The sequence below is a fragment of the Balaenoptera ricei genome, chromosome 1 (genome assembly GCF_028023285.1).
Source record: "Balaenoptera ricei isolate mBalRic1 chromosome 1, mBalRic1.hap2, whole genome shotgun sequence".
Classification (NCBI taxonomy): domain Eukaryota; kingdom Metazoa; phylum Chordata; class Mammalia; order Artiodactyla; family Balaenopteridae; genus Balaenoptera; species Balaenoptera ricei.
Window position 1 is genome coordinate 96,753,948 of NC_082639.1, and position 12,436 is coordinate 96,766,383.

The 12,436-nt window shown below is 59.8% G+C and overlaps 1 protein-coding gene across 1 annotated transcript; it reads right to left on the reverse strand.

Moving 5' to 3' along the window:
* Nucleotides 1-2,278: 2,278 nt before the first annotated feature.
* Nucleotides 2,279-11,792, reverse strand: ALX3 (ALX homeobox 3). Its single transcript, XM_059900867.1, has 4 exons — nt 11,516-11,792; nt 6,000-6,316; nt 2,996-3,124; nt 2,279-2,587 (listed from the first exon to the last, which is right to left on the reverse strand). The coding sequence occupies exons 1-4, from the start codon at nt 11,790-11,792 to the stop codon at nt 2,279-2,281; spliced, it is 1,032 nt and encodes a 343-aa protein (XP_059756850.1).
* Between the last annotated feature and the right edge of the window lie 644 nt (nt 11,793-12,436).

A 12,436-nucleotide genomic window follows, 5' to 3' on the forward strand; every position in this document is an offset into this window, starting at 1 on the left:
GGCAGATGCCCCTGGATGGGAGCCAGTAGCTGGTCTCTGGCCTCCCTGTGCCCTCCCCCACCAGGGCCTCCCTCCCGCACAGGGCCCGCTCTGGCCTCTGCCTGCCTCTCCTGCCGTTGCTGCACTGATCTCTGACTCAACTTTATTTTCTTCTCTTGTCTGTCTCTTCCCCACTTCTGCTTCCTTTGCTTTCACAGATTCTTTCCTCTTCCCTCTTTCTAAGCTGTGAGAGAGGGAATCACGGTTTTTCTTGACCATCACTCTATCTCTGGCACCCAGCACAATACCCAGCACAAGTGGGCACTCAATATTTGTAGAACAAACTAATCTTTCTGTCTGCATCTCTCTTAACTTTTGTGAGACAAAAAGTCCAAAATTTTGCTGGCCACTCCTTGGGTGAAGAAACTTCTAGTGCAGTTCTCTTAGCCCTGGAATTAGAAGTGTGGGTTTGTACCCCAGTTCATTATTGACCAGCTGGGCGAAGGTGGTTCTGTTCATCAGCAGTAGCTGGGGCTGCCTCTCCGTACTGCCCAGACTCTTCCCTTCCTGGTGCACATGGGGCTCACACCTGGACCTCAGAAGCCAGGCCCTCAAATGAAGGGAAGGGAAGAGAAGGAGGACACTGGTTTCCTCTGGGTGATGCTTGGGCCTTGTCACAGTGACTGTCTTGGCTGGTAAATCCGATCTGATGGATTTGCACTCTCCTTGGGAAGAAGCATGGCCCTGGCCACTGGAATCTTTGTGTGCTTGGGTTTCTCTGGGCCTGGAGGAGGAGGCCCGGGGTCGGGGAGCTGGGCTGCTAGCTGAGGCTGAGCTGCTCTGAGCAATGTGGTTGTGTTTACTGGGAGGGTGGGAGGGCCAGGCCTGCTTCTTTCCTGCCTTCCAGGAAGATAAGGCAGAAAGCGGGGATGAAGGATAGAATGGGTAATACTCTGAAACCACAAGAAAGAGTCCTGGCTTTCGTCTCTGCCCTACAGCTCAGACATGCTCCTGGGCGTCTGGGAGCAGGGAATGGCCACACCCCCACTACTCTGTGGTCCCAGCCTAGGGGAGCTCAGAACACTCGGTGGGCTTCCTGGACTTCCGTTCCATCTCCCCTCCAGTGTCAGTTCGGCCACAAGCTTATTTCAGCTCTCTCACTCCCCTTCCCATGCCGAATTTTCCCTTCCAGATGAGCCCAGCAACCCTAGAGCTGGGCTTTTCCCTTCCTCCTTGTACCAGCCGAAGCCACAGGGACCCCGAGCAGGTGACAGAGCCAGGCATGGCACACATTGAGGGCTGGCCGCAGGCCCATCTTCCCCTAGCCTCTAGGATCCCTGCTTGGACCCCAGGCACAGACCAGCCTTAGAGCAACCAAGTGCCAAACCCTGAGGATACACAATCACCTGGTATAAAAAATACTGCCACTTTTATTATTATGCTGGGCAGCACATTTTTTACAAAAGTACCTTTACAAAAGTGGGGTTTGGAATCTCAGGGGCTGAGTCTGTGGAAATCTGTTTTATTCTTACCAACAGCCAGTGAGTAAACCAAGGGAGCCTAAGGTTTCCATGGCATTGCTCTGGCCTGATCTCATGGAAGAGAATCCAAATATTTGGTGGTTTCTGGTGGAATTTCTGCCCCTTGGAGGGGGAAGAGGACTCCATAGCATGTTGCAGGAGGGGGCACATGTTGCAGGTCAAGAGTAGAGATGGCTGAGCAGGGGAGAAGGGGTACCTTTTACACTGACCTCCAGTTTACAGGCCCTTGTCAGTGCCAGACGCTGGGTGCACGCCCCCTTGTGGTGGGAGGGGGAAGTGAGGCCGGCCCTAGGTTGTCATACAAGACTGGTTTCCCCTAAGAGGCAGGGAGCGCCGCCCAGTTCAACCTGTTTCGTCCTCCCATTTTCCTGCATTCCCTGAATGAAGTGCCAGTTAAGTTGTTTCAGCTGGAGGGATGACAGTTAAACTCAGACAAAGTCTGAAGGAAACAGGGCAGTATCTTTTTCCCTCTGGCCCAGGGTTTGGGGGAGGGGACCCAGTGTGTGGTAGGAAGAGTCCTACCTGCTTTGAAGCCCCTTTTCTCCTGGGCAACCTCACCTTATTCTAACAGAAAAGATTCTGTAGCTTGTTCCCTGCGGAAGCCTGAGGGTCCCAGCTGCTCTGCCGGGGCCTCCAGGAACCATCTGGGCCTTGGAGGCAGAGGTGTGTCCTCTCTGGCATCCAGGCCGGGGTGGGGTGGGAGCAGCTGGAAACAGAAACGGGGTTGGGCAGCTCAGTCTGCATGTCCACGTGACAGATCATGTGGTCCAGTTCAGCAGGCTGGGTGGCTCCTTGGACTTCACCCTGAGTGAGATGAGGCTTGGAGACTTATAGTCGCCATCCGGGGAGGGCTCAAAGCTGGGGCCCCCTAGGGCAGGGGAAAAGCCATGGATGGAGTAGATGCCAGGGTGGGCTCCAGGAGAGGCTGGTACCCCCATGAAGCCAGCCACATTCCCATGAGAGTGGGAGTATGGAGACATGCATGGGGAGGGGATGCCCTCTGGAGACATAAGGCAGGGCCCCCTGGGGCTCCCAGACCCTGGACTGGGCCACAGGGAGTTCTGCAGCTGAAAAGAGAGAGAGAAAAAGAAAGCCCATGAATCAGGAGCCTGGGGGGCCTCCTTACCTAGGGACTCTCTCATTGCCCTTATGGCTCCAGAAACTTTACAAGAAAACTCCACTTGGTCCCGGTCTAGAATCTGCTCCCTCCTACCCCCAACACTTGCAGTGGCATCTCAGAAGGCCCCTGCCATTACATCTCAAAATGAGATTTCCTCTAGTGATTCCTTTGTACCAACTGCTCTGCATACATCATGAGACTGGTAAAAGCCCATTTTGCAGAGGAAGAAGGGATTTACCCACAATCACTTGGAGCCCTAATGCTGCTCCAGGTCTCCCTGGGGCCACAGTTCACACTCTTGCTGGCTTCCCCATGGAATTGCCAGGCCCCGAGTCTGGGTGGGGAGGGGTCTCACCTGGGGATGGCTGTCGGTTCGGGGCAGCATGGAGATGTCATAGGCAGACGTGAAGGGGTTCCGCCCCTCCTGGATCTTCCCATAACGCTCACGCTTCCGCCACTTGGCTCTGCGGTTCTGAAACCAGACCTGGGGGCAGGTTGGGAGAGGTTGAGGGGGTGATAAAGCAGCCCTGAGGCGTGGAGCCCACTGGGGAGAGAGTTGATGGTTGCATCCTCCTGTGTGGTGGTGGGGAGCTGGCTCCAGGCTGGAGGATCTTGAGTTGCAGGAACTTATAAATTCACATCATCCTCAGGGCCAGGGAGGGAGCTGGGATGGGGCCTAAGAGAGGCCCAAGCCCAGAGCGGGTTTATTGGCCCCATGGGCCCTCCCCCACTCCCGGGGCTGAGTCACTCTCTGGTTCTCCAGACTGGCTGTGTCTGGTAAGGGTATCATTGGGGTCCGTGGCCTCAGAGGCCCTGGACCAGTACACATATGTTGGGTTTCTAGCCCCCCTGCCTCATCTCTTTCCCAGTGGTCCCACCTTACCGCATCTGAGAAATCTTAAAGATATTTCTGTTCGGGTCCTGTCCTGCTTCTGCTTAAACTCTCAGTGGTTCCCGGGAGACCTCGGCCTAGAGCCCAGCTCCTTCACAAGGCCCCTTGGCACTGACCCCTGCCCCTCCCCACAGCCTCAACTCCTGTCAGGCAACAACACTCAATTCTTCTCAATTCTTCTTAGCTGCCTCTCACCCCAGCTCGCCTCTAAAACACTCTGCTATCTTGCTCCTCCTGCCTTTGCCCACGTTTTCCCTGCCTGCGCTACCCATCCCCCCCATACATCTGAGCTGGGCACCCTCCACTGGACTTCCTAAATACCCCAGCATTGCTCTCATTATACTTACCACATCCCACTACCATTATCTGTTTTGGAATCTGCCTTTCCCATTCATTTGTGAGCTCTTGGCGGGTGGGATGGCATACCCGTGTGCTGTGCACATATCTGGGGTGGATTTGTCATCTGGTATGTGCCCTATGCGTATTGGTGCACGTATTGTGTATTTCTATCATATAATAAACTTTTATGTGTCAGGCTCTAGGCTGGACATTGGCAATATCAAAACCAAACCAAACCCAAAAAATCCTCCTGCTTTCCAGGGATTTAGCTGGGAGCCACAACAAAAGAAGCTGCGAGCGTGTAAAAGTAACCCTACCTGAGTCCCTCACTCCCCACACCGCCTCTCATGCAAGCAGGATCCCAGAGCAGGCCTGGGGCGAGGCTGAGGAAGGACCCGCAACCGGCTCTCCTTTCCCTACTCTCCCTCCCCTGCAGGAGATGAAAGAGCCTGGAGTTGCTGATCACTTTTCTGGGAATTCTTCCCTGTCACCACCCGCTCTCCCCTCCTCGCTCTGAACCTGCCCCCTGCACTGTCCCGTGTGGTCCCCTTATTCCTCCCAACGGGGTGAGGTCTATGGGTGGTGTCATGCGTCTGCCAAGCATCCCTACTCTTGGGCTTCAGTCATCACGGAAGCTTCTAGACTAGGTCTGGGGGGCCTTGTGGCCACGCCTCCACGCTTTTAGGGTTGAAAAGGCCTAGAAGAGCAGTGGGGGGAGCGTGCTCCGCTTCCCCAAAGCAGTTGCACCGGGGCAGCTATTCAGAGTCCCCCCACCCCCACTAAGGCCCGCTGGGGTGTCTGGATAGGTGACATTTGGACTTCTACGGCTTATGTGGTCTGGGGTTACCTTGAATGCTGGGCCTCTTACCCTGATGGCCCCAGGCCCTGAGGAGCCCTGGGGAACAGTTCTGGAAGTCTGTTTTGGGTTCCACCTGGTAGGAACATGGAAGCAGGAAGACCCAGCAGAGAAGGCGAAACAGCCCAACTCCCTCTGATCCGATGTTGAATCCAGCTGCAGGGCCTTCTCTGCTAGGCCGCAGCTGGCCCCTTTATAGACTGACTGCTGGTTCCCACATTCTGCCAGAGCTGGCCCCTGCCCCAGTGCCCTCGGAGCCTCTGGAGGGGCCCCACCCAGATTGTGATAAGCGTGAGCTCTGCCCCTACTGAGTCTCCTCTGCCGGGAGAGGGACTGTCCTCTGCTTAGAGGTCACCTCCTCACCTTTCCCAAGAGGCCCAAACCCAACCCTTCTCCCGGTGCCTCTTATTTGGCGTCAGGGAGCCTGCTGCATATCAAGCAGGTTCAGAGCAAGGCAGCAGTGACCATCTTCCTCTTGGGCCAGACTCTTATTGAAGCCTCCTTTTCCATCCCCACCTCCTGTCTGCCACCTTCATGTTCTTGCTCACTTCCAGCATGCCTTGGACATGGATTCCCTTCCCTTCTTCCTTTCCCAGCATTCCTCCATCCTCCCACCCCATCTACACAGGCTGGGCTCCACCCTAGTGAAGCTGGCAACAGCCCCATCCCGCCCCGGGGGCCTGATTTCTGTTGGGGAAGAGTTTGTTGTGGGCAGGGGCTCCCGGACAGGCTCTCCCAGCCACAGTCTGGGAGTTGGCAGGACTGAGGTCACTGGTTCAGGATGGCTTTAAGCATCACCGATCCTGAGACCCCCGGCAGGGACCCTCCCCACTCTGGGCAGCTACCTTGGGAGAAGCCCTGATTCGTGTTTTAGCATTTCACGTCTTCCAAAATGCACACATCTGTGATCCTCAAAGATTCTCCTTATGCAGGTAGTACTATCATTCCCTTTTCTTAAATTGGGAAACCAAGACGGAGATTCAGTGACATGCCCCAAGTCACCTGGTCACCTAGAAGTGGCAGAGTTAGGACTCCCATACAGGTCTTTTGACTCCAGGAGCCTGTCACCCCCATCCCATGCAGGAGCCTCAACTTGGGCCGCAAGCCTGTGGCTGCAGCAGAGCAGGGCGTGGAGGGGAGCCCAGGAGGGCCGCCGGGGGCAGGCCGACTCTGTGTGGTGCCAGCGTCCACCTCTCCCAGCCCCTCCGTGGCCCGGCTTATGGTCTGGATGGTTGAGGCAGCCAGAGAGCCCTGTGGCCGGAGTGCCCTCACCTGTACCCGGGCCTCGGTGAGGTCCGTGCGCAGAGCCAGCTGCTCCCGGGCATACACATCAGGGTAGTGGGTTTTCTGGAAGACTTTCTCCAGCTCCTCCAGCTGGAACGTGCTGAAGGTCGTGCGGTTACGGCGCTTCTTGCTCTTGTTCTTGGCCAACTCCATGGAGTCAGGGAGTCCCGGGGACAGAGGGACACGCAGGCTGGCCAGGCAGGGGCCTGGGGAGCCTGGCAAGTTAGAGGGCCCGTCTCGGGGGCCCCCTCGGCAGTCCAAGGGCAGCTGGGGGAAGCTGGCAGCTTTGGAGGCCTTCTCCTCAGCTGCAATGGAAAACACAAAAAGGAGGATGGAAACCGAACCGGGGGGTTTTGTGGGTGGAATAGAGGGAGGGGGAAGAACGTTGACGCTTCAGTCCCCGCCTCCCCCTTCCTTTTTCCTCCCGTCCTCCTGGCAGCCACCCTTCAAGGGAGCCTGGCATTCGGAGGCCTGCCTGCTGAGCCTCCAGCTGGGGAGGGGGCCCTGGGGAACCATGTGCTCTGTGGTCTGGGCGGATCTGCTGGGGACGGAGGGGGGTTCATTTCGGGGAAGTATTCTGTGGTGGCGCGTCCCACAGGGCGTGGAGGTGCCAGGATTGATGCCATGGCAGGGCCTAGCACAGGGGCGGGAAGAGGGGGTGGCCTCCTTGCCCCTGACTCTGCAGGCCTTGGCTCCCATGCCCACGCCTCTGCTCCAGGACTGGATAGGGACAGGAATACTCAGACCACCTTTGGCTGATCTGGCTGGGCCTTATTCTCTGAACCCCAAGTCTCAGGACAATGTCAAATCCCCCTGCCCTGGGGTGTGAAAGGCAAGATGGGGCAAAGAAGCTTCAAGAAGGATTGTCAGATTCCTCTGAAAATACTGATGTTTGGGCAAGGACTTAAGCTCCAGCATTAGAGAGCAGGAGATAGGAGACAGGCTATGCTCGGAGAAGGAGAGGTAGGGGACAGTGTGGAAACAGGGCACAGTTCCATAGCCCATCATTCGTGTCATCGTCTGCCCCTCCCCTCCCCAGGAGTTTCTGACGGCTCCCCCATTGCCCACGATTAACAAGCAGCCCCACTCTGACGTGCTAGCCCTCACTCAGGAAACTTGATGGAGCTCTACCACGACTGGGGCATGGTGAAAAATAGGTCACCCTGATCACCCCGCCCTCTCCCTCTGGCAAGGACCCCCAGCAGCGTCGCCATGAAATCTCTTCTTAACAGTCCTCTGGGATGGCAGAAGCAGCGCCACAAAGATGCCCCACTGATTCACACAGCCTCTTCCCTGGCCCCAGGCCCATCCCCAGTGGGGGCCTGGCCCCCAGGAGGCCCAGGGAGCTGGCACCAAGAGGCAGTTTCTTTCCCAGGACTTAGTGTTGGGATCACAGCTTGGGGGGTGGGGGGTGGGGGGCGGGGATAGAACTGGAGAGATGGGCTCTGGGGTTCTGGGTCTGACGGGTTCCTGTCTGCCTGTGGAGGACAAGTTGGGCGAGGTCCCCCCAGGCTGGAAGGTGGTGGGTGACCTCCCAGGACCACCCAGGCTGTGAAATAAGCTACGCTTCACGAGTGTGTCCTGGAGGCTGGGGAGAGTCAGGGAGGGCCTGCCCTCAGGCCGGTGCATAGTGACAGCCCAGACACCAGGCTTCTTTCATAATTCAGGTGGAGCATAGGTGGGGAAAATGCTTCAGTCCCTGACTTCTATTCATGGGCAACACATTTTGGTTCTGGGGTAGTTCCACCTGGTAGGACCTGGGGAAGGAGGACTCAATGGAAGTTGAACCAAATAATTTTAAATGGTCAGGAAGACCAGGGAGACTGGGAGGGGGCACTGTACACACAGCAGGCCTGAGAGGGAGGGGTCTCGGTATCTTGGATTCAGAGGGAGGGACAGCTGGACTCCAGGCAGAAAAGGGCAAGGGTGGCTCAGGGACGGGGTCAGAGGAGCACTGATGTCACTGCAGAGGGCTCCCCAAAGCTCTGGGGCTTGCTCATCTGCCTCTTGGGCCCTCAGTGACTGTCTCAATAGGATCTGCCCAGATTGGAAGTGATCAGACCTGGAGCTCTGGGACTTGCCTTCTTGACCTTAAGCCACCCAGCTACCAGGGTAAAGGATGAAAATGCAGCAGGCCGTCTCAGAATAGCTATCCAAAAAAAGAGCCAAGCCTGCCGGCCCCTGCTGGCCTCCTGGGAGTCGGCCTCCCAGGACTGCCCATTCTGCAGCCCTCTCAGAGGACCACAGAACTTCTTCCCTTTTCATTGCCATTGTCCTGGAACCTCCATCCGCCTGGAGGACTCCAGTGTAAGGGCAGCAACCCCCCACTTTGGAGACAGGGGCATGCCTCATAGAACACCAAGCAGCCTCCTGAGGAGCAAGGCCCAGAGGAGAAAAGAGATGGAGGTGGGCTAAACGAAGGGCAGCGATCAAAGAAAGGCAGAGCAGCAATAGAAGCCAGCAGTTGGAATCTAAGCTTATCAGGGGAAAGATGCACTGTAAGCCCGGAGCGTGTTTAAGATGTGCACAGGCTCTGTACAGGAGTCACTTGCGCCTGGTGGGGACACTGGGTGATTAAGAGGGTAGTGCTCCTGTTGGAGATAGGAAGCCTCGGAGCTCAGCACTGGGGTGTCCGTGGCCTGCACAACCGCGGAACCGCAGCAGCAGTCTGTTGGGCCTGAAAGACAAGAGTCAGGAGGAGCACCAGCAGAGCTCTGTCCCTGACTCGGCTCTCACACCCCGTGCACTCCCCCACGCGGGGGGCTGCCAGAGCCCCTAGCGGCTGCCTCGAAGCCTTGGCAGGTCGGGAGCCGCACAGCTCGGGCTGCCTACCGGGAGCCCCGCTGGCCCCATGGATGGCGTCCATCGACGCCGCAGGACCAGCCATCCGGCTTTCAGCTTTCGCGGCAGCCTTGCTCCGCGCGCGCGCCCTTTCCCAAGCGACCCGCAGAGCTCTCTGAAGCCTGGGCTTCCGCTGCTCCGGCTGAATATCCGAAGCTGGTGTGGACCTACACGCCGTTTGTAAACCCCCAGTGGGGCCTTGGTGCTCTCCCTCGAGGTTCCCAGTCTTGCCCTAGAGGCCTCAGCCGGGGCCAACGGCTGAGGACTCTTCTCGAAGTCCGCGGCCGGCCCGGAGACCACGGTCAGCCTGGTTATCTGGCTCAGGGCCTCAGCGGCGGCGGGCGCGTTCCGAGATCAAGAAGCCAAGCTAGGGGACAGACCCCGGCAGAGCAGGAAGAGCCAGGCACTTCTCCGTCCCTCTGAGCAGCCACGCGCTGAGGGCGCGAAGATGGCTGGCGCCGCCAGGACGCGACCGCGGGGCAGACCGGGGCTGGGCGCTCTCCGCACAGGGCGGCCAAGGGCTGGAGAGGAGCGCCGTGCCAGGCTCTCGAGCGCGCAATTGCCCGGCCTCGCAAGGATCGCGCAGCAGATGGGCGCAGCTGCGCGCTCACTGGTCTGAACTGGAAACGCTCGGAGCTCGTTATTTTAAAAGCCAAGAAATTAAGCGGGTTCCCCCTTTGACCAACATTTCCCACCAAGCAGACCGCGCGGCCCCAGTCCCCGGGGCTGTCCCTCCCTAGCAGCCCAGCTCTGCCACAGGGACGCAGGCCACCCGCCCGCCTGCCGAGTTCAGGCCAGGGCACTGGGGAGGCCAGTGGCGGCCGGGGTCTCTACCCAGTCTCGGCTCGCACCCGCCGCGCCTCCTTTTCGTTTGGTCTGTCCTCTGCTCAATTGGAATCGTTAATTTCCTTCTCCCACTTGTTCCCATTTTGCTATTTTCTACTCTTTCAGGATGTCCTTTTTTTCTTTCGTATTGTCTGTCTGCTGCTTCTCTCTTCCTCCGTTCCCTCCTTCTCCATTTACCCGCTTCGTTCGATCCTCCCCTTGCTTTCTTTTTTTCATTCGTTCGTTTATTCCTTTCCGTTCTGCCCAGTTCGCCGACCGCCTTTTAGCTCTCCTTCTTTCCTCTCTCCTCTGTTGTTTTGTCCAATTTCCTTTTCCCTCTTTTTGGTGGTTGTTTACACTTTTTGGGTTTCTTTCCACGCATTTCGTTGTTAACACCCTCGCCGTCGCTAGATTCCTCCCCGCCGCTCGTTCTGCTCCAGCGCTCTCCGTAGTTTGCTCGGCGCCGGGGCCGGGGCCGGTCGCGATCCTGGCGGTCCGTGCGGGATCCGTCGCGCCCAGCAGGGACGCGGACCTGCAGGGTGGGTCCTGCCGGACGCGGCGCGCCAAGCCAGGCCGGGTACCTGTCCCCGGCGGTGCTCACGGCGCTGCGCGGCCGCCGCCGTCTGGCTGGGATCAGAGGAGCCAGGCCAACTGCTTCTCATTAAGTCCCAACTGTGGTTTTTATCAGGAGAGCCTCTTTCAAAGGGCACAGACACGAAGCTCCGCGGACTCGCTCATTTCCTCCGCTGACCCCCACACACCTCCCAGCCCTCCCCTACACATTCCCACCGCCCCGACTGGGCGAAGGCCCGAGCTGCCTGGCCTCTCCGAGGAGGCCCGCGAGGCGCCAGCGGGGCGGAGGCGGGTTGCAGCCGATCTCGGAGGATCCAGCTCTGGGCCTAAGCTGCGGGATGTGGCAGCAAAGATGAGGCGGGCGCGGGCACCGACATTTCCACAGGTCAGCCGGTGCAGCGGGCGGCAGCGGGGTTGCGAACCCGCCCGCCAGGCCCCGGAGTTCAGGCGCGTTCTTGGGAGACGGCGCGGTCCAACTGGCCTTAGCGAATAGGGCACCGGCCCAGGAGCCGGAGGCACCCAGGGGTTAGGCCCGCTCCCGACGGCCCCGCGGTGACGATCCAGTGCGAGGAAGCCAAGACTGCGAGAAGGGCGGCCATCGCCGTGCATAACGACGGGGAGGCCAGGTTAGTCTGGGAAATAAGAACACAGTTATTCCGTATTGAGAACGGCCCCGGCACTGCGGCACTAGCCGCGGCCACTGCGCCGAGCGCCTAAGGCGCAGGCAGCAGCGCCTTTCCCGGGGAGGCCAGGCCGCAGCCCTCGGCTGAGTCCCGGCGTGGCCAATGTAGGTCGGGGCCCGCCTCAGGGCCCTCAGCGGGCGCCAGACACAAAAGCCGCGCTTCTCTCCCCGCATCGGGGCCAAGAGTTAAGTGTAGCGCCCGGGCCCTGGGCCCGGTCCGGGCTTCGGGGTCGGTGTCAGTTCCAGCCTAACTCCGGCCAAGCACGATCTCTCTTTCCCGGTTCCGGCCGCCTTCGGGCCCGAGTGGGCCCCGGGCCGTCGCCACTCCACCCTCTCTCGACCTCCCGCCTCCCATTCCCGCCACCAGAGGCACGCGTGGCTCTGCCTCCCGCACCGCGCTGGCTTTCGCCCGGCCGGGACCAGCGCCGGTCCGGCTTCAGAGGGAGCCGTGGCGAAGGGCGAGAGAGGTAAAAAGTTAAGAATAGGCGAGCGGGAGAGGGAAGCGGGGAGGCCCCTGCGGGCCCGGGGGTGGAAGACGGAGAGCTGGTAGGGGCTGCGCGCTACGCCCCGCGCCGCGCTTTACCTTCCGCGGGGCCCTCGTAGAAGTGGCCGCCGTTGAGCGCCGGGCTGGGGCCGAGGTCCTGCAGGTACTTGGCGGGCGGCTTGGCCGGCTCCGGGAGGTAGGGCTCCAGGGGCCCGCAGGCCGGAAAGCGGGTCAGCCGCGGGCCGCGGGGTGGCGCGGGGTGCAGGTGAGGCGCGGCGGCCGGGGTTCCCTGGGGGCCCGGAGGCTCATCCCCGGCGGCCGCGTAGGGGCGAGGCCCGGGCCCCACGCCGAAAGGCGCGCAGCTCTCCGGGTCCATGCCGGCTCGGGGCGCACAGGCCGCCGGGGGCTCCGGGGCTCGCGCTGCCCGCGCGGCCTGTGAGCGCCCGCCAAGGGGGAGGGACCTGGGCGCGGGGGCGCGGAGCCCCCGGGAGCGGCGCGCGCCGCGGGGGGCGGGGGACAGGGGAGGGGGCCGCACTCTGACTTAATGCTGGAACCATCCACGTCACGTGCGGCCCCGCGCGGGTTAACCCCTCGGAGCCCGGGAGCCCCCTGATTCACTCCAGTCGCGGTATCAGAAGCAGTTGGAGAGGGGGAGGAAAGCACCCCCTCTCGAGGGCAGGGTCCCTTTTGTCTGCCCATCTTGGTGAGTCCCTTGTTTAGAACAGCACCCTTGGCCCTGATATCTGGCCCGGAGGCTCTTGACCCTGGAGGGGTGAGGCAGTTCGGGGGTAGAGACCACCTCCACCCCCAACAAATACTTTTAGGCCTGGTCTCCTGACATTAGCCTGGGATAATGGCCAGGCAGCAGGTAGGGGCTGGGCTGGGACTTTATCTAACTCTCTTTACTGGGAGTTGGAAAAACTTGCCTCCAGCAAAAACACCTCCGTTAGAGAGCTCTTGTTTCGGGAAGAGGAGTCATTGGGAGTGTTGTGTGGAAACAGCTCTTATCTGGCAATGGGG

What these genes read in the sequence shown, in the direction of transcription:
- ALX3 (XM_059900867.1), bottom strand. Translation starts at nt 11,792, where the DNA reads ATGGACCCGGAGAGCTGCGCGCCTTTCGGCGTGGGGCCCGGGCCTCGC. An exon ending in CTACGAGGGCCCCGCGGAAG is followed by an intron (nt 6,317 to 11,515) that starts GTAAAGCGCGGC and finishes TTTCCATTGCAG; the next exon opens with CTGAGGAGAAGGCCTCCAAA. An exon ending in TCACCGAGGCCCGGGTACAG is followed by an intron (nt 3,125 to 5,999) that starts GTGAGGGCACTC and finishes ACCTGCCCCCAG; the next exon opens with GTCTGGTTTCAGAACCGCAG.